Below are 19,720 nucleotides of genomic sequence, written 5' to 3'. Positions count from 1 at the left end.
TACAGATGGTAAATGGCCTGCATTTGTATAGCGTTTTTCTAATCCCTAAGGACCCCAAAGCGCTTCACACTACATTCAGTCATTCACACACACATTCACACACTGGTGATGGCAGCTACATTGTAGCCACAGCTGCCCTGGGGTGCACTGACAGAGGCGAGGCTGCCGGACACTGGCGCCACCGGGCCCTCTGACCACCACCAGTAGGCAAACATGGGGTTAGTATCTTGCCCAAGGATATTTGGTATGCAGCCAGGAGGCAGCCTGGGATCGAACCACCGACCTTCTGATTAGTGGCTGACCTGCTCTGCCATCTGAGCTACAGCCACCCGATGCCCCAGGTGCCCCAGGTGGGAATCAGGTGCCCCAGGTGGGAATCAGATGCCCCAGGTGGGAATCAAACTTATGACTCCTGCTCCAGAGATGTACATATATATGCAAAAGTATTCCCTTGTCTGCCTTCACATACATATGTTCACTGTTTTCTTTATGTTGTTGTTGTGATTTGGTGCTATATATAAAATAATCGGCTTGCCTTAAGTGAGATCCTATTTTTAATCCATAGAGCTTAATATGCAGCTATATCCAGAGGTGGGAAGCAATGAAGTACAAACACTTTGTTACTGTACTTTACATGAGTATTTTTTTCCTGGTATCCAAGAGGCTTCTTCAATTCTTAAACCAAAAGGTGGAAAGTCCCAGGCATTTAAAGTGGGGATTGTCAGTGATTTATTATTAATTAATGTTAATATTATTTCACTACTAATCATGTCTCAAAATAAATTAAAAGCATGTTTAACAATTTATGGTATTATGTGTGTTATTAAATGATGCCAATATTTCACTTTGAAATAATTTTATAAGACGTGGCACTTCACAAAACTAAAGGCCAGACGTGCAAAACTGTTAGGCTGGGCTTTAAACAACTAACTGTTTCAGATGTACTAAATAATCTGCAAACAAACTTTAAATTAATAGTAAATATAATTTACTAATTAGGGTGGCTGGCCTCTTCCTTAGAGATAGGGTGAGAAGTTCGGCCATCCGGGAGGGGCTCAGAGTAGAGCAGCTGCTGCTCCACATTGAAAGGAGCCAGCTGAGGTGGTTCAGGCATCTGACAAGGATGCCTCCTGGGCGCCTCCTGGCTGAGGTGTTCCGAGCATGTCCCACTGGGAGGAGGCCCCGGGGCAGACCCAGGACACGCTGGAGAGATTATATCTCTCAGCTGGCCTGGGAACGCCTTGGTGTTCCCCCGGATGAGCTAGAGGAGGTGGCGAGGTCTGGGCTTCTCTGCTTAGGCTGCTGCCCCCGCGACCCGGCCCCGGATAAAGTGGAAGAAGATGGATGAAATATAATTTTTCAAATATGTCTATGAAATCAGTACCAAATGTGTGTAAATGTGCAATTAAATACTTTATTGAGTAAACTCGGATAATAAAACAAACAGCCCCCCAAAACTAGACAAGAACAATAAGTAAAACGAAATCAAACACTGGTTAGACAGGGGTACAAACAAACAAACAAACAAACAAACAAACAAACAAACAAACAAACAAACAAAAAGCTGAATATAAATCTTTTTCACATTTAAACTTAGATAAATCCATAACATTATCGAACCTTTATTTAACAGCATGTACATCCTCTTTTATACTTTAGAATCTAACACATAAAACAAACACAAAAAGGCAACCTTTAATTGAGAAGACCCAAATGCAGATGCCTGTATACGGGACTTAACAAAAGCAAGCCATTTATAGAGGTTGCACAAAATACAAAACAAAAGGCAAACGTAGACTAAGACTTTGCCTGCAGGAAACATAACCTGGAAAGTACTAGCATGGAGAAAGAACCTACGTTCCAGCACCAGACAAGGGCAGATTTGGCCAGTATATACACAGCGAGGGTGATCAGGGAGGTGAAGACAGCTGGGAATACAGGAAGGAAAAAAAACAGGAGTAACAAGACAGGAAGCAAAACAACAATTTAAAACGATACTTTGAGGAGACATTTTTCTTCAGATGTTGATTAGCAAAGTCTTTAGAAATGTATAAACAAAATATTAAATAGACACTATGCAAAGAAGCCAAATTTTAGGAAGTAAATCATCTCTAAGAATCAGAAAGTCTGAAAGTCTGTTGTTTAGGTGTTAGCATAGACAATACATACATGACTAAAAGTGCTGGATCACATGCATCACATCAACGCTACAGCACAATTTTCTCCTTTTAGTTTTTGCCCCTACATATAAAAAGACATAAATACTATAAAGGAAGCTTCAGAATCACTTTCCTATTGGGGGGGATGTTGACCAGGATTCACAAACTTGGATGTCCCCCATTATCTTGTATGATGTTTAAAGCTTAAGGGGCAGCTTTGGTCTCTTTCACACTGTTGGTCAGAGTTTTCCCATTCTGATCTGCAATAACTGATGTAATCAGCAAACAAAAAATAAAGTAAAACAACAGAAAAATGGATAATACAGGTTAAAAAACACAATACAATATTATGCTATGGTGTAAATCTAAAAAGTCCAATAAGTAACTATTACTGTAATGTAGCCAAATAAATTCTCATTTGCACTGTTTAATTTTGTAATATTGCATTTATGTGTATGTACTTTATGTTATTATTGCACCGTGAATCATGTCAAAACTTGTAATAGACCTGCCGGTGCACCGTGTCCATTTCACGCTTTCCCTTTCCAAACCATGAAAAAGACACACATGCAGAAGTTGCAGTAGGTTGCACGCTGTAGTAACTGCAGAATGAGATATTTTATTTCAAGCTAACATGACAATAATCAAGTGAAAGTGTTCAAATGGACATTATTAACACCTAGCTGAAATGTACTCTGTTTTTTTGTTCAATCCTGACTTCTTGGCTTAATATGTTATCTCGCCCTGCTGGTAATGCAACTTCTACATGTGTGTACATTTCACATTTTGGAGAGGCAAAGCATGAAACAACTACTAACTAGTAGTGAATGTTTGCAGAGCATTTTACTTCATTGCAATGTTACTGTTATGTTATCTTACCTGTGTCTGCAGTTTTATTCTGAATGCCAAAGGCCACAGGACCTCTGATAGTAAATCCAAGGTAGAAGGTAACTTGACGTTTTTTCCAAAGGCTGTTTTGCAGATTGGCATTGATCTTAGTCTCTTTACCACCAACTCCTGTATATACTCTGTAGTCTCTTACTACTCCATCAAGTCTAAGAAGGAGCTCTTGGACATCAGGACTTCTGAAGATTTCTTCTTTCTTCCAGTTATCGCTCCAATCTGGTTTTGCTTTCAGATGATTTTCAATAATTGTTCTGTGAACAATTCTTTTCACACCTTCACCTTTTCCAATGAAAAACACAGGAAGAAGATACCTGGCACGAAAGTACTTCTTATATGCATTTTCGTAAGTGTTCTGCATTTGCTGAATTATTTGACTGATGCCATAAACACACTGGCCTTCATTTTCAGGCCAGTACAAGAGAAGGGTGAACATGTGCAGCTCAGGTGGGTCTGTGTCACTTGGGGGCATTTTCCGTCTAAATAGTGTGAGGATGTTGTTGACAAGAGACGTTTCTGAATCTGCACTTGGATGCATTTCTCTACACTTTGTAGATATGTATTCGAGCTCTGATTGAGTGTATTGTTTGACAAGAAATGACAGCACTTCCACAGACTGGTCATCTAGGTTTCCCTCCTGAAACATCTGGATGAGTTGTTTTGCAGTTGTGTCTCCAACATACTTCTGGTAGCACTCTGAGGTGTCTTCAGATATATATTCAGGATCATCTTTCTCTGTGTTAGGCTTTGAGTAAGTCAGATATTGTTCCAAAAAAATGCATTTTCTTTCAACTTTATCTCGGAGGCTTTCTAGTAGTTCAATGAATCCGAGGAGTTTGTAGCCTCTAAGTGATTTCAGGAAAGAGGTCGCCGATACTTTTTTTGTGAGAACCTTTTCCCAGGTTTCATTTTGACTAACAAGTTTGTCATATAGAGTATTGCAGACCTGCAGGTAACCAAAAAGCCCTCTTGAATTAAAAAGTCTTGAAACATTCCTCTTGCCATGTTCTTTCATGTCTGGTCCATCTTCATCCTCAGCTAATCTTTCTTCATCTTCAAAAGCTTTAATCGCTTTTTGAGCCATTTGCAAAATTTCTCTTGTTTTGGCAGAAACATTTTGCTTCATTAGGTGGTTTTTATGGACTTGGCCAAGTGTGTCAGCAACAAATGAATTTTGAGGATCTCTTTTTAGTGCTTCGACTGCCCACATTTCTGCCCGATTGTAGTCTTTTAGTTCTATATAATAAAAACGAGCAAGAGCTTGTGGAAAAAATGGATTTTGAAAGATTTTACATGAGGCCTTCTCTAAAACTGTTGCACACTGACATTTCCCCTCCATCGTTTGGATGTCTAGAATTAGTCTAGAAAACTTTTCCTGTTTCATTTCTGTGCTGTTGACTTGGTCCACTTCTTTTTTCATTTCTCTTTTGGTTAGCATGTCTTTGACAAAACCAAGCAACCACAGAGGAATCTCATATCTGCAAAAACTGTTCAAGAAGTTTCTTGTTGTGTCACTTCTGGTCACACCTGTCTTTGCCAACAGTTTAGTACAACATTCTGCTATCATAGTGTGAGCCATGCGGACTTTTTTCTCACAACTTTCATTTTGTTGGAAGGTAATAATGAGATGATTTAAAGGCTGCATTTGATCCTCCAGTGAAAGGTCATCATACTTGTCTTGTCTGAGGAAGTCCAGGCACTGAGACTCCAGGAGATATGACCCTGGTACGTAGGCGTTCAGCAGACACAGGAAGGCAGCAAGCTTCAGTGACTGATTTGTTTTTTTCCTTTTTTCTAATGCAGCACATGCCTCCCTGACGTAGTCCTGAGAGAAATTACTTTGCATTATGTTAAAGCCATGAAACTGTTCACATTTATCTTTGTACCTCTTTTTAAGCTCTTCCTTCTTCTTATCAAAATTTTTCTTCTCATTGTCTGAGAGTGTGTTCTTTAGGACAACGTGGTCACTCTGTTGAGGTGCATTGTTTCTCACACAGCTGAGGAAAATGACCAAAGGCATATGAGTAACTATCTTCTGCTCAGCAACTATCCTCATAATGCTGACTTCGAGATCTTCCAGAATCGACTCATTGTTCAGCAACAACAACACAGTTCCCTGGTGGTTTTGACTGCCTGCTGTGAAAAGTTGGACAACCTCCATTGCAACTTTTGTAATATCTGAGGTGGAGCCAGTTAAAACAGCACACCTGAAGGTTTTTCTCAAGTCCCACAACACCTGCATGGCCATTGTAGTTCCCCCACATCCTGGTTGGTGTGACAGTTTTACAGCTGATATCCCTGGAAATTTTCTATTTTTCTTAATTTGTTCCCTGAGTTCTTCGTATCCATCTCTTTTGATAAAAGTAGTTCCAGTCTTTAGGGACTCTGCCTGTTCACTGATGTAGAAATTTAACCACTCAGGTGGAGCCCCTCTGTAAAAGTTTTCCTCAGCCTTTTTTGTGCATTCCAGGAGATCTTCATCTGAATATTTTCCTTCAAACTGATCTGCATGGAGAATATCCAACAATGGGAGGCTTCCCATATGCAATTCCCCTTCCTTAGTGGACCATGCTGGTCCATTTGCCATCTTTAGCTTTAAGTGTCCTGCAGCATAATAAACGTGTGAAAAGATTTTTAGTCTGAACTGTTCTCTGAGGCTAAATGGCAGTAGCACACACACATTTGAAATGTACATTACTAAGGATTAGGATTTTACATTCATCAAATTATACCTACTGCGTTAGTTTTATTCTTGATTGTTATTATTCACTAGCTGGGCCCACGTCCTCATTTTAGGTTTGACAGCGTTTTAGTAGGTAAAAGTGAATGCTTTGACATGAATTGAGCTGCGGTTTGGGGGAGGACTTGAAGGGGACTGGCGATGGCTCCCGGGCTGGGCAAATCCCCATGTACTAAATAGAAGTGAAGAAGTTAAAGAATGGAGAACAAGGGATCAGCTTGCAGTACTGGGGGGTACCTATATAGATGACAGCCGGAAGGAGCGTGTTTGGAGGTGTGGTCCTGCTCCTGAAATTCCGATACATAATCTCCAATTACTGGTTTTAACCCTTTAAACGCTGACCTAATTTAGCCTTTAAACCAGGGGTAGGCAACTCCAGGCCTCAAGGGCCGGTGTCCTGCAGGTTTTAGATGTGTCCTTGATATAACACAGCTGTCTTGAAGTTCCTCAACATGTCTTGAAGTTCTCCAGAGGCCTGGTAATGAACTAATCATGTGATTCAGGTGTGTTGACTCAGGGTGAGATCTAAAACCTGCAGGGACACTGGCCCTCGTGAACTCGGATTGGGGACCCCTGCTTTAAACCCTAACCCATCACCAGTGACGGTTAGCATTTTTAGCAAGGGTAGGAAACTCCAGGCCTCGAGGGCCGGTGTCCCTGCAGGTTTTAGATCTCACCCTGAGTCAACACACCTGAATCACATGATTAGTTTATTACCAGGCGTCTGGAGAACTTCAAGACATGTTGAGGAGGTCATTAAGCCATTTAAATCAGCTGTGTTATATCAAGGACACATCTAAATCCTGCAGGGACACCGGCCCTCATGGACTGGGATTGGGGACCCTTGGTTTAAAGGGTTAATTAAAATTTGGCATGTAGTAGTGTTTTAGAAAATAAAGCAGACTTGGAGATAAGTACTTCTACATCAAACTTGTAATTCTGACCCCTAAAGTTATCTTCATCCACTAAATATATTTTATGTATTGTACTTTTACAAGCCCTTGGAATCTTCTAAAACCTGGAATCATTATGTCCAAGCAGTTTTTCCCAGGTCTAACCACAGATTGACTGTAGGGTCATTCCATCTCATATCATCAAATCTTTACAAAAAAATCTGCTCAAGCATCTTCAACTTTTTTAAACATGTATATAATGATTGGTGTGAAATTTTACATTCATACATAAAATACTTTTCAATATATATTTTTCTGAGAAAAACAAATCTGATCAATTTTCATACCAAACTCTGAGACTGTTGAACAGAAAGTCTGTGTTGATTTAAGATGTAATCACTGCTGTTGTATATGTAGCACTTTTTGTGTCAGGACAGAGATTTACAAGTGTAACTTCTCAAAAACTCCATAAAGATTTCTCTTACCTTGTGTTCTACTTGATGCAAATGTGTTTGATGTCCTCTCATATCTTACATGTATTAGTGACTAGTGACTTTTGTGCTGGAGTTATATATAGTATACAGCCACTTGTCACACCCAGGTAGGTGTGAGAGTAGATACTCAGCACACACTGACCAGATGAGGTAGTAGTAAGATATGTTCAAAATGTTTGAAGGAATCACTAGGACTTTATATTTACTTGTTTCTGAGAAAAAGGCAGATTGGAATAAAGCCTATTAAAGATATTCAGATGGAAAATCTAGAAGAAGCTATCAATGAAAGATCAGGGAAAATGTAAAAAAAAAAATGTCTTCAATGTTTGAGGTTATTGTTTTCTTACTTTGACGCAGCAGTATTATTGTGCGACAAAGATTGAACATTTCCAGGAAAAGCGTGGGGGTGAGATCAACAGATATGTTACTGACAAGAGGCCATGCAACTGTAAACTTTGTAACACTGCAATGTTTTCTGTTCTTACTATCTGACTGTCAAATGTTAACAGTGTTTTTTAGGTTATGACATAGTCATGCTGACATTGGAGTGCGGTGTAATGCACTTTTAAGGTTGCAGATGTGCATATAATGCTTAATAAGGACATTTTTAGGATCTTTTGGTTATTACAACTAAATGACAGGGCTCCACGAAATGTAACCTTGATCACAATTTTGGCTTCCCACGATTAAATTAACACAATCTTGAAAATGATCTGTTATTTAAAAAACAAAGCAAAAGCAGATTAAGTACTCCCTAAACGATGCCTGATCACAAGCTTTCATGTACCACACACGCACAGCTGTTCATTGCATCACACAGCTTGAAGTTTCCTGGACTTGTCAGTACAAGTAACACTGCCAAAAATCAGAACAACAAAAAACAAAATGTCTGGCACAACGTGTGGAAATGCTTGATTTTTAAATAATGTGTGTCTGTGCAGAGAACTAAACTGACAATTTTTTCAACCAGCTGAAAAGGGGAAATGTAGAAGGATCCCGCAGCTGTCGAGTACTTTTCTACGAGTTTAGTCCCATCTGTCATGTAGATGAATGGAGTGAAAGAGTTTAAATTTTATTTCTATTAAATGCACTCTGTCCAGCTAAATATGGATCTCATAGATCTGCAGAGGTTAATTAGCAGTAATATAGAAAAATGTGAAAGAAGCCCTGTTGATATAGGTTTTGGTGCCTTTTTTAAATTTTATATTTTTCTTCTAAGTGAGGAATAAGCAGGAGCAGTTTTACTTTTGCCACTGAAAGAATAAAGTTATATATGAAGAAAACAAAGGAAATGTTTTATTTATGTTCTAGTCCTGCCATGTTGCAAGAGAGCCTGCTTATGCAGTTCAACAGACCGACCACGTTCACAACGTGAACCACGTTTTAGTTTGCCTTTGCCATCAGAACGTCATTACAATCTGGCTACCTGACAGAAAATGACAATGAATCCACATTTTTGCACAGATTTGACCTTTTAAAGGTCCTAAACTTTTGATCAGCTGTAAAACAGCCTGTTTCAGTTTAAGTGTTGTTTTTAATAACTTGCATGCTCAAGACCATTTTTCAAGTGGTCTTCAACTTTTGAGCCGGACTGTGTTTTGATGTGTAATTTTAGTACAGTGAAAAAGTGACACAATTTTAGTTCAGTCTCATTTAAATTGTGACAAAACGCCAAATCCTTATATTTGTCTAAATATCCATGATATTTTGCTGGAGTCAGTCCAAAATAAATCATGAATCCAGAAATACTTCTTGCCTAAATTAACAATGCATGAGTTCTACATCCAGGCTGACTCAACATGTTGTGTAAGTGTGCTAAAACATGTTGTTAATGTTGCAACTAAAATGGTTAATTCCTCAGGGCAAGTGCGCTCAATCTCTTCACTTCAGGCTCAAACTAAATTTAACCATGTGCACAATAACAGGCGTAACTCGTAATCTGATCTATTTAAGAGCAACAATTCTTGACAAACATAACGAGGTGGATCAACTATGAAACAACCACACCTGCCACATTATTTAAGAACTGTGTGCTTTACAAAAATAAGAGGCCATATGAATATTAGACAAAACATCCCACTGACTGACTCAAAAGACAGTAACACACAGTTACTGAACAGAATAAGATTTTTTTTCAAGTGCTGGAAACAAGTAAAACACTTGTCTAGTGTGCATGTTCTTTCATGCTAACTCTATTTAGAATGCTTTCATATGTATTATTATAATAATACATATCATTATTATGAAAGCAAAATCAAAGCCATAGGACGCCATTCTTATGGCGCCATAGCTGCTATACGCTAAGACTGATAACATTAATATTAAAAATGTTTCAAAGATGCCTCTATTGCCTGCTACAGCAAAACATACATGCCTAGAAATGAACTTTGATCATTTCAAACATCACCAGAAATTCCTTATCGTCAAACACGTCATGACACATGGGTCCTCCACACCAGCAGTTTGTAACGAAATCTAATTGGGACTTTTTGTGTGCATGGGAATATTGGTCTCAATGAAAAGTACTTTTGTATTTTATATTTTTGCTGTGCACCTCTAGAAAAATGCAATCACATGAAGTACAGAAGCAAAACACAACATTGAAGAAAGTCCAATTTCATTCAACTCAGCCTCCCTTTGACAGTTCAAAGACACAAAACAAACAACATTGCTGCACGTCATCTCATCTCACATTCAGCATTCCTACATTTGCAACATTCTCGTTGTCGTCACCGGCATCTCAACATAGCATTCTTCTGCAAGACCTGCCACATTCCACTGTTGTAACTCATTTCATGGCCCTGTATCACTTCACAAAGCATCTAATAACGATTAATCTTAACCTTAGACACTTAAATTATGTCTAAGGTATTACGTTTGTATATTAACACATATAAAGCAAATGAAACTGATATAAAAACATTCTGAACACATGAATGTAGCATAAATCATCTAACTCATTATGAGATCATTTAATTGATAACTTTTTAGATTTTTTCTAGAAATGTTTATTAATTCTTAAATTTAGATCATTTATTATAAAAACAACACAGGAGGAATGACTGCAGCAGTTGGAAATAACCAGCACAGCACAGAGGTACTGGAGTTACATTCATATTTTATTTAGGATTGACCGATATTTCCACTACATAATTAAACTAATGAAGAAGTTAATGTCATAAAAATGTATTTATTTAGTTTCTCACATTTGGGGCTTACAATACAGTATTGATCACATTTGTGTGGTGACGTTACAGTCACTTAAAGCCTGTTTATTCTGCTTTCATTGGTTTGTGTTTGCACAATGGGTCCAGACTGTCTGTAATATAAAAGACTTTTTTTTGCACTTTGTGAATATAGTGCCTCATAAGGAGCATGCAACCCAATGTCACTGCAAAGTGTGTAATAGGCCAGCTGGACTATTGTGTGGATGTCATGCTTTGCCTCGCCTATGCATGCTTAAGCTACAGTACTTTGCAGAACCAGCAGAGGTTAAAAATGTATTTAAAGCATCACGAAAACAGTCAGGGGAAACTTAAAACTTAAAGAAACATTACGAACACATTTACACGTAAATACATATCAGACATTTAGCTTAATCATAATGTGACATAGAAGGAGCCTGGAGTGTACTTCATAACATCCTTTCTCAGAAGTGTCTTGTTAGCTTTAAATAAATTACAGACCTCTGCTGGTACACGTGTCAATTTCACGCCTGGGAGAGGCAAAGCGTGACATCCACTGAATGGACCAGCGGCTCTGTCGGGTTAGAGAATGTTTCATATATGATATTAATGTAGTGTTTTTTGATGTAGGCTCTAGAGGGCAGGATGTGACCACATTTACAGTGAACCAATAACAGCACCTTCTTTAAGGCTGTTTATTTCTTCTTTTGAAAACAACAGGTTTATTTTGTTATTTTTATTTTGATCGGTGCAACTGATGCAGGTGTAATGTTCACAGCTGTGAGCGCAGTGGCAAAACTGTCTTTTTTCACACAGTCCTCTGGGAGTTGAGCTCCACATATTTCTGGTCTTCAGTAATAATGAAGCTCAAGTGTAACTTGAGTAAGGAACATCTGTAATCACTCATTGGCCTGCAAACTCAGTGCTGACATCATTACTCTGGTCCAATCATTTTCCTGCCTGTCTTCTGTTCTCTGTGTTTGAAATCTTAGTGCTTTTCCATTATTCTGTCTTTCAGACTTCCATTGATGCCTCCCACCTCCTCCTCATCTTCATCTTCACTACCACCAGCATCTAGACTCCAGGGGGTAATCCTCACTCCTCCCACTGCTGGGATCTCATTCTGCTATGATGGGTCACGGATGTCTAATTGCCAAATAGCCTAAATGAATTCTATAGCTCGATGAATCACGCTCACTTCTTCTGCATGAACTGTCCATGACCACCAAAAGTGGAAATTACTAATGTGGCATTTGTCTCCTTATAGACACCAAATTTCTATTCAGACACATCCCTGCAAGCGTTACGGTAAGTGTCGACAGCAGATGGGCACTAAAAAAATAATTCAGGCCAAGAGTTTGATTCCTATTTAGTCTGCTCTGTTTATACAAATCATCAGGCTAAGTAGGCAAATTCCAGTTGCTTGTTATGCTGTCATATATCACATTTTCACTTAAGTATCACTATGGACAAAAATATTTATGAAATTATGTTGGTCTGATATTTACTTCAGAAGGGTTTCTCTTTCATTTTTAGACAAATTAATTAAGAGCAGTGGCAGCTGGGTGGGTGGCCTAACAAAAGAATTATGAAGTTCACACTACTAGCAGCAGCATCATATCCTCGATACCACATTACAACCAAAAGACCTTATCGTAGCAATACCAACAAAACTACATAAGGGAATACCCAGAATACCAGTCACACACACTCTCACACAGATTTTGACTAGTTGTTGCTGAACACATTAGCCTTTTTTGATTGGTTGTTGTTGTTGTTTTTACAGAGACAAAATATGCAAGAATGATAGCTGATGATCAGAATGGGGCAGGTTCTGTGTGTTTATAGCAGATAGAAACATTTAGCCAGGATGAACTGCAGGTTTGTAAAAGTTGTTTTTCTCCCTCTAAAGGGAGGAATAAAAATTAATTTAGATGTGTTTTACATGAAGGCGCTGACGTAGTTATCAAAAACGTTAAACTGTCAAAGCCACAGTAATGATGGTAGGCGATCAAGTTTTAAACCTTGATATATTTCAGACATTGGTCACTAGGTGGCAGCAGAGTTCCTCTGCATTGCCTCAGTGTGTAAGATGAAAACTTAAAAAAAATCCCACTCTTGTTCTCTTGAATGAGCTTTTTTATGATGTTTCACTCCTCAGAAATTCATCATCATAAGTTAAGAGAACAAACAGCCCTGGTATTTTTCTGTTTACAAATAGAGATGAAGAAGAAAGCGCTCTGAAAATGTAAGTGCTTCTAAACAAATGTGAAAAGATTCATGGATACAGATAACCTGCCCAATTCTCATCTGACAAATATATTACAACAAGTTTGTTGTTTTTTGGGTTTTTTTTCCTTTGTAGTAGACTGAAAATTTAGCTTTAATACTCTTTAATGCTTCCCAAGTACAGCTATGCTTTACCAAGAAAGAGCACAGAGGTCATGCTGATGCAGGAGCAAGGCACCAAGACGTACGTCGATGCTGTCCTCAAGACTCACCACCGAGTCGTTCAGGTAAGACCTGGCTTGTTGTGTTTTTTGGGGTTTTGTTTGTGCTTTCAGCTCAAACTGCAGGTGTACTGAGAGGTTTTAAAGACCTAACTGTTAACAGTGTCCAGCTGAGCACTCTGAACGCCGCGCTGTGTCCCGTGTGAGTAAGCTGTTGCATCTTCATCTTTTAGTCCATAACTGTTGGAGAACATTAGAAGTGCTCACTATAACAAACCAAACTCCATCTTACTCTTAAAAGCAATGTGCATGTGTAGTTTTTAGTCATATCATAATTTTTAAAACTAATCCACTTCTCTCCCTCTGTACCTCTCAGCACACCGAAGCTGATTTCCAAGCACGGTTCAAGGCGCATCCAGAGCTGGAGGGGCTCATCGCTCAGATGAACCAATAACCTTCACCGAGTATCAACACTACAGTACTTGTACGACAACTAATTTATAGCGCATTGCTCATTCCTCAATAACATCCCGTAAAAACTGATTTTCTGCTTTAAGAAAAACAAACGTGTGCACATTTCTATTTGTCTTATTGGGGGAAATAAAACCATACTCACTTTTTTTCCAGCTCAAAACTTTTTTTTATTATTTAATCTACAAATTATTCTGCTTCATTGAAAAGTTTGAACACCAAACGTAGGCACGATATCATTTTTCACTTTTAATTAAAACAAAGTAGTTATAATAAAATGTGAGTTATTATAATTAAGTGTGTTTATTTAAATATTTTCTCATCTTCTGAATAAAGATTAACTTCCATTTCCCATGTTGTAGAAAACATAAAACACATAAAATTACAAAGACAAAAAAAGGTAAAATATTATTTAAAAAAGGCATTTTTTAAATTTTTGAAAAAAGAAAAAAACAATTATTTGGTTGCGAAAACAAGATTCTGCAATGTTCATAGGTTTATATACCTTAAACAATAGATTTAACCCTTAATTTTTATGCCACTAACTAGATAAAATTAGGTTTAATCATTCTTTCACATCATATTCTTGCACAGGAGGTACGGAAAGGCCGCATGTTAATCAAATGTACAGATCGGCTCCATTTTCTAAGCAGTCATTACAGTCATGTTCTTTCACTGAGATCCTTCAAGCTCATACATGAGAAACCTCAGACTTCATCCCTCTCAGGATTTTATAGACATCTCTGCTCTGTTGTGTCAGCGTCACAGACTAAACAATCTCTCTCATTTGGTCTCATGTTGCATTTGAACTTCTCTCATCACCATGTTTGTCCTCAGAGATCACATCCTTTTCCTGAAGCTCGTCTACAACAGCTGCTGCCTCACTCGCTCTGCCAATCAGAGCTGTCCAATGGCAAACCACGAAATCCTGAGCAGAGGAAGTTGGTGAAAATTTAAAAAAAGAAAAAAAAGTCTAGTGTTCAGATCATCACTGTTGAATACTAGACAGTGATGATCTATATTAGGATTATAGTTGTGAGAAAAGAAGTAAATCCTTTTTTCAGTTCTAAGGTTTTACTTACCAGAATATAATAAATATCGCTTTGTCCTTATCAGGTTGTAAAAGATCAACTCACTCATTTTTTAATGAAAATTATGGCAAAACGCTGAAAAACTAAATAGACTTTAATGCTTCCATTAATAGAGAAGGTAAATGGCAGCCTGGTGCTGCAAACTAAACAAAGCTACGAAGCTGCTCTCTTTTCTTTTACAAGAAATCACCACAGCTGACAGATTTCCAGGGAAGAAAGTAGTAATAATTTTAAAGAAACAAGTGTTGATGCCCAACAGTCTGGTGAGAATTATTATTCACAAAAAGAAAACATTCAAGGACGGCTTCCAGTGTTCACACGAGTCACCAACCCAGTAAATGTCAGACCGTGCAATGCTCAGGGAAGCTACAAAAACCCCAAAAGACCCTAAAGGCCTCAATTAGCATGTTATATGTTGAAGAAAGTCTCTTCACATGTTCTCTTCTCGTTTTGCAGCCACAGGAACTAAACACTCCGCAGTCATTGAGTTGAACTTCTCGGTATACCAAAGTTTTCAAGAGAAAAATGCAAGGGCATCTGCTGACAGATAAAGCTTGGCTGAAATTAAATCATGCAGCAGGACAATGATCCCAAGCACAGGAGAATGGAGCAGTCAAAGTACAGACCTCAACCGGACTGAAATGCTTTTTCAGACAGCTGTGTGTAAATGAATGACAGCAAAGTTCAATGAACTGAAGCGGTGCTGTAAAGAAGTGTGAACCAAAATACCTCCACAATGATGTGAGAGACTGATAAAGTAACACTGATTGCTTCTTATTGTTGCTAAATGTGGTTTTACAAGCCACTAAATCTTGTGTTGTGCTTAGTTTTTCACACACTACTTCTGCACTTTGGCCTAGTTTTGTTAAATGAATAAATATAAACACATTCCTCATCTCAGGTTTGTATTTAGATTCTTTCAGAATCCGATTGGAACCAGATGTTTTTTTTCCCTTCAAATTATAGCTGGATAAGTAAAACCTTAGAATAAAAAAGTGGTGTACCTTCTTTTTCATGACTATTTTTTTAAAGGGATCTACTTTGATAACAATAATAATCTAATAATTATGGATTAAAACGAACCTCTTACCCTGTTCTTGGTGAATGCTTGAGTTTAATAGTCATCTGGAATAAAAGGGTTCAAGCTGGTCAGATGGTGGCTGTTTATAGTTTAGATGAGCTGCGTTAGGGTAACAACATATAAAACACTAACCTGTTCCGATAGTGCACGTCCACACGGTGTCCTTTTCCTTTCCTCCCCTGCGCTCAACTTCAAGTTTCAGTTTCAAGTTTCCGAAGTCGCTTTTTTCATTTCCAATGACCACCTCAAAGAAATTAGTGTCGCTCCACTCCAACATGAACTGCTGTTTCTGCAGAGAAAACGTTTTATGGAAACTTGAGGATTTTTGCTGTTTCTATGTTATGGTGCAATGAACAGAAGTACAGCTTAGTCCAAACCTCAGGGCAGATTTGTGCTGTGTCCCAGTCTGTTGAGAGGTAGAAATAACTCTCCGGCTGTACAGGGTCAACAGGACTTGTCTTTCGGATTTTTCTGAATCCGTCAGATTTCTCCTTCTTCTCCACTTCCTGAAACATGGAAAAATGGACCATTCTTCACATACAAGTAATGGTTGGAAATCTTTGGGAATCGTGTTCACATCTATTCATGTCTTTAATGAACATATGTGTTTGTGTTTATATCAAGATGAGAACATTGATTTGCACTACTGCAATCCATGTAACTGAAAAGGGAAAATGCCAAGCAAACACAAGTAACAACTACAAAGTTTAAAAAAAGCTCAAAGCTGTTCAAAAAACAGCTTTTGAAAGAATGATTAAATTACATTAGCATAAAGATGGCTGTAAGTTCTTAACTTTTAATGCAGTTTTCTCTGCCTGAAAGTCAGTAATGTTGTCAGTTGGGTTGTCAAAACATTTAGAGACCAAACTCTATTAATTTGCTGCCTTGTAGTGTCACTGTGTTTTTGTATTTATCAATGAGAGCATTTTATTTCTCTGTGTTATTATATATCACCTTGATGATATTTTTCCTCACTTCTACTTCATATTGTTGCTCCAGTACGTGGCATTGTATTACCTGTTGTATTAGAGGATCATGTGGGACCAGGTAAACGTGCAGAGTGAGGCCAGATGTGATTTGCATGTATATCAAGACATCAGCAAAAACTTTTAGATATAGGCCCAGTTTCTTTAGGATCATGGCTCCTCTTAGAAAGAACTCCGGCTTGTTTAACTTCACATGGGATGATGTCATTTCAGACACTTGCTCCAAATAACCTCCACTGCTGTCCACATGCAGAACTCGAAATATGTCTGACATCGCTGCATTTTCACCTGCAAAGCACAAACAGTCATGTGTGCATAAATATCTTTATTACTGTAATAAAACAATCATATGTGTTTTACGACTGCTCACCTGTACAGATCCAGTGCGGCAGACGGACTTCCTCTAGCTTCCCATCTGTGACTTTGATGTCCATTAGGGGTCCTGCTGGTATGTAGTCCATGCATACAGGTTTCCTCATGAATCGCTCCCATGAGCTAAACTGGTATCTGAAGCTGACGGTTTCCTTACAAACCCACCGCAAGGCAGACTCGCTGCATTCATATTTGCCACTTTCAGACTGCAGGCTGAATTTGAATAGACAAGACAAAATGCTCTGTTATGCTCTGTTCACATGCACGAACAGAAACAGCAAAACTGCAAATAATATAAAAAGGCACTTGTAATGAATTACTTTATGTTCTGTCTTGTAGTTATCGATAACCTTTACCTGTAAGTATGAACCTCCTCCATTATCTCAACTTCAGGTTTCAGCTTCGTCCACTGACTGGAGTCCTGTTGTACAAGATATTTTTTTCATTATATTTTTACAATATAATTATACATTTACATTATGACTTTAGAATTTTTATGTGACATACAATATATGAGAAACAAACAAAATCCCAGAGAAGTAGAAACTTACTGTTTCATTGTCAAAAGTCTTCAGAAGTCTCTCTGATGGTTCTTGTAAAGCAAAGTTAAATTTTAAAGAGCTGGCCAACAACATATCATTCAGACACATTGGTTTTTTCCCCTTTACCACAAGTGCTATCTTGTGTGAGATTTCTACATAACAAAATTACATTAAGTACATATAAGATATCTATTTTCTATTGTTAGAATCTTTAAGTGTAACAATAAAACCAGTTTAGTACAGGAAAACTTTGTACGCAGCACTAACTCACTTTGATAATGACAGTACAAAATGTGTATTATTAACACATATGACATTTGTAAAGATGAGGACTTTAGTAACTTAATTCTCTTACCCTCAGCTCTGTGAACGTTGTAAGCAACAGGACCTCCGATTGTAAATCCAAGATAAAAGAACACATGGCCTTTTTTCCAGAGGCTGTCTTTTCGGTTGGCATCTAACTCGATCTCTGTGTCACCAAATGTTGCATACAGCCTGTAATCTTGCACTATACCTTCAATTCTGAGGAGTTTGCCTTGGACTGTCGGATCAGTGAAAATATCGTCGTTCCTCCAGTTTGTGTTTGAGGCTTTCAGTGCATCTTGAGTCCACAAGATTTCAAGGTTGCGTCTGTGAACAAGTCTGTTCAGACCCTGACCCGGTCCAAGAAAAAATATGGGTCGAAGGTACCTTGACCGAAAGAGTGACTTATATTCTTGTTCATAGGAATGCAGAATATTTTGGATTAAATGAGGGAGGTCAGAGGCCAATTCGTCTTCACCATCTGTAGGCCAACACAACAGCAGAGCTAACATGTGAAACTCGGGTTGCATCTCAGGAGCCAATGGCATTTTCTCTCTAAAGCTGCTTTGGTAGTCGGAGCTGGACGGAGGTTCTTTCAGATTTATCAGCATGATATTGGCCAGAACGTAGTTGAGTAAGGCATGTGTAGCAGAATGTTTGTGTTGGCAGATTTCTCTCCACCATACAGCAATGTCCTTGGTGTCTGATCTAGTGCATCTTTCAAGACATGAAAGTACTCCCGGAGAAGTGACAGCCAGTTTTTGTTTAAGTTTGTGGAAGGCTGTCTGGAGTTGATCATTTGGTTCTGTGACTCCAACATACTTTTTGTAGCATTCTATTGTCTTTCTGGACATGTAGGATGAATCGTCTCTTTTAACAACAGAATATGAATAAGTTAAAAACGTGTCAAAAAATTCAAATCTTTTCTCAACCAAATCTCTGAGGCTGTTTATTAGCTCCTTAAACCTGACAATGTTCCTATCTCCGGTGGATTTCAGGACAGAGTCCAGTGACACGGTTCTTGTGAGAACTTGCTTCCAAAGTTCATCATGTCTGATAAGATGGTCATACAACAGGCTGCAAACTTCCAGATAACCAAACAGCCCTCTGGTGTTTAAAGCACGCAAGACTTTTACATTCCCATCTCCTTGTTTACCCTTTGCATGTTCATTTTTAGCAAGTTTTTCTTCATCTTCAAAAGCTTCAATGGCTTTTTGGGCCAGTTGCAAAATTTCGCTTGGTCTGGTATAAACGAGCATCTTCTTTAGGTGGCTCTTATGGACTTGGCCTAGTGTATCTGCAACAAATGAACTCCAAGGAGCCCTCCGCTTTGCTTCTTTTGCCCAAATTTCTGCATTGTAGTAGTCTTCTAGTTGAATATAATAAAAACGAGCAAGAGTCTGTGGAAAAAGTGAAACTTCATAAAACTTATTTGAGGCCATGATCAAAACTGACAGACTGTTGCCCTCATCTTCTCTCTTTGTAATATCTTGAATCAGTCTGGAAAACTTTTCTTTCCATTCTTTAATGCCATGAGTTGGGTCCTCTATTACCGTAATTTCTCTTTTATTTAGCATGTCTTTGATAAACCGAAGTAAATATGGAGGAACATAACTTCTGCAAAAACTGTTCAAGAAGTGTCTTGTTGTGTCACTTCTGGTCACACCCGCATTAGCCAACAGTTCAGTACAACACTGAGCTATCATATTGTGAGCCATGCAAACCTTTTTTTCAGCTCTTCTGTCTTGTTGGAAGGTGACAATCAGATGACTGAAAGGCTGCATTTGATCCTCTAGTGAAAAGTCATCTTCATCTTCATGTCTGAGGAAGTCCAGGCACTGAGACTCCAGGAGATATGAACCTGGTACGTAGGCGTTCAGCAGACACAGGAAGGCAGCAAGCTGCATCTTCAGTGGCTTATTTGTTCTTTTGATATGTTCTAATGTAGCACATGCGTTCCTGATGTAGGCTTGAGAGAAATTAGACTGCAGAATGTTAAAACCATGAAACTGCTTGCATCGATCACCAAATCTTCTGCCAAGCTCCTCTT

The 19,720-nt window shown here is 38.5% G+C and overlaps 1 protein-coding gene across 1 annotated transcript; it reads right to left on the bottom strand.

The window, feature by feature from the left end:
* Positions 1–1,585: 1,585 nt before the first annotated feature.
* Positions 1,586–18,491, bottom strand: LOC308402870 (sterile alpha motif domain-containing protein 9-like). Its single transcript, XM_080891987.1, has 9 exons — positions 17,723–18,491; positions 17,377–17,417; positions 17,182–17,246; positions 16,824–17,038; positions 16,485–16,741; positions 15,845–15,973; positions 15,600–15,756; positions 3,039–5,666; positions 1,586–2,428 (listed from the first exon to the last, which is right to left on the bottom strand). Exons 1-9 carry the CDS (start codon positions 18,279–18,281, stop codon positions 2,364–2,366), a joined length of 4,116 nt encoding a protein of 1,371 aa, XP_080748113.1. The 5' UTR covers positions 18,282–18,491; the 3' UTR covers positions 1,586–2,363.
* Between the last annotated feature and the right edge of the window lie 1,229 nt (positions 18,492–19,720).

Source organism: Rhamphochromis sp. 'chilingali' (assembly GCF_963969265.1).
Source record: "Rhamphochromis sp. 'chilingali' genome assembly, chromosome: 1".
Lineage (NCBI taxonomy): Eukaryota > Metazoa > Chordata > Actinopteri > Cichliformes > Cichlidae > Rhamphochromis > Rhamphochromis sp. 'chilingali'.
This window is presented reverse-complemented; position numbering and strand designations above follow the sequence as displayed.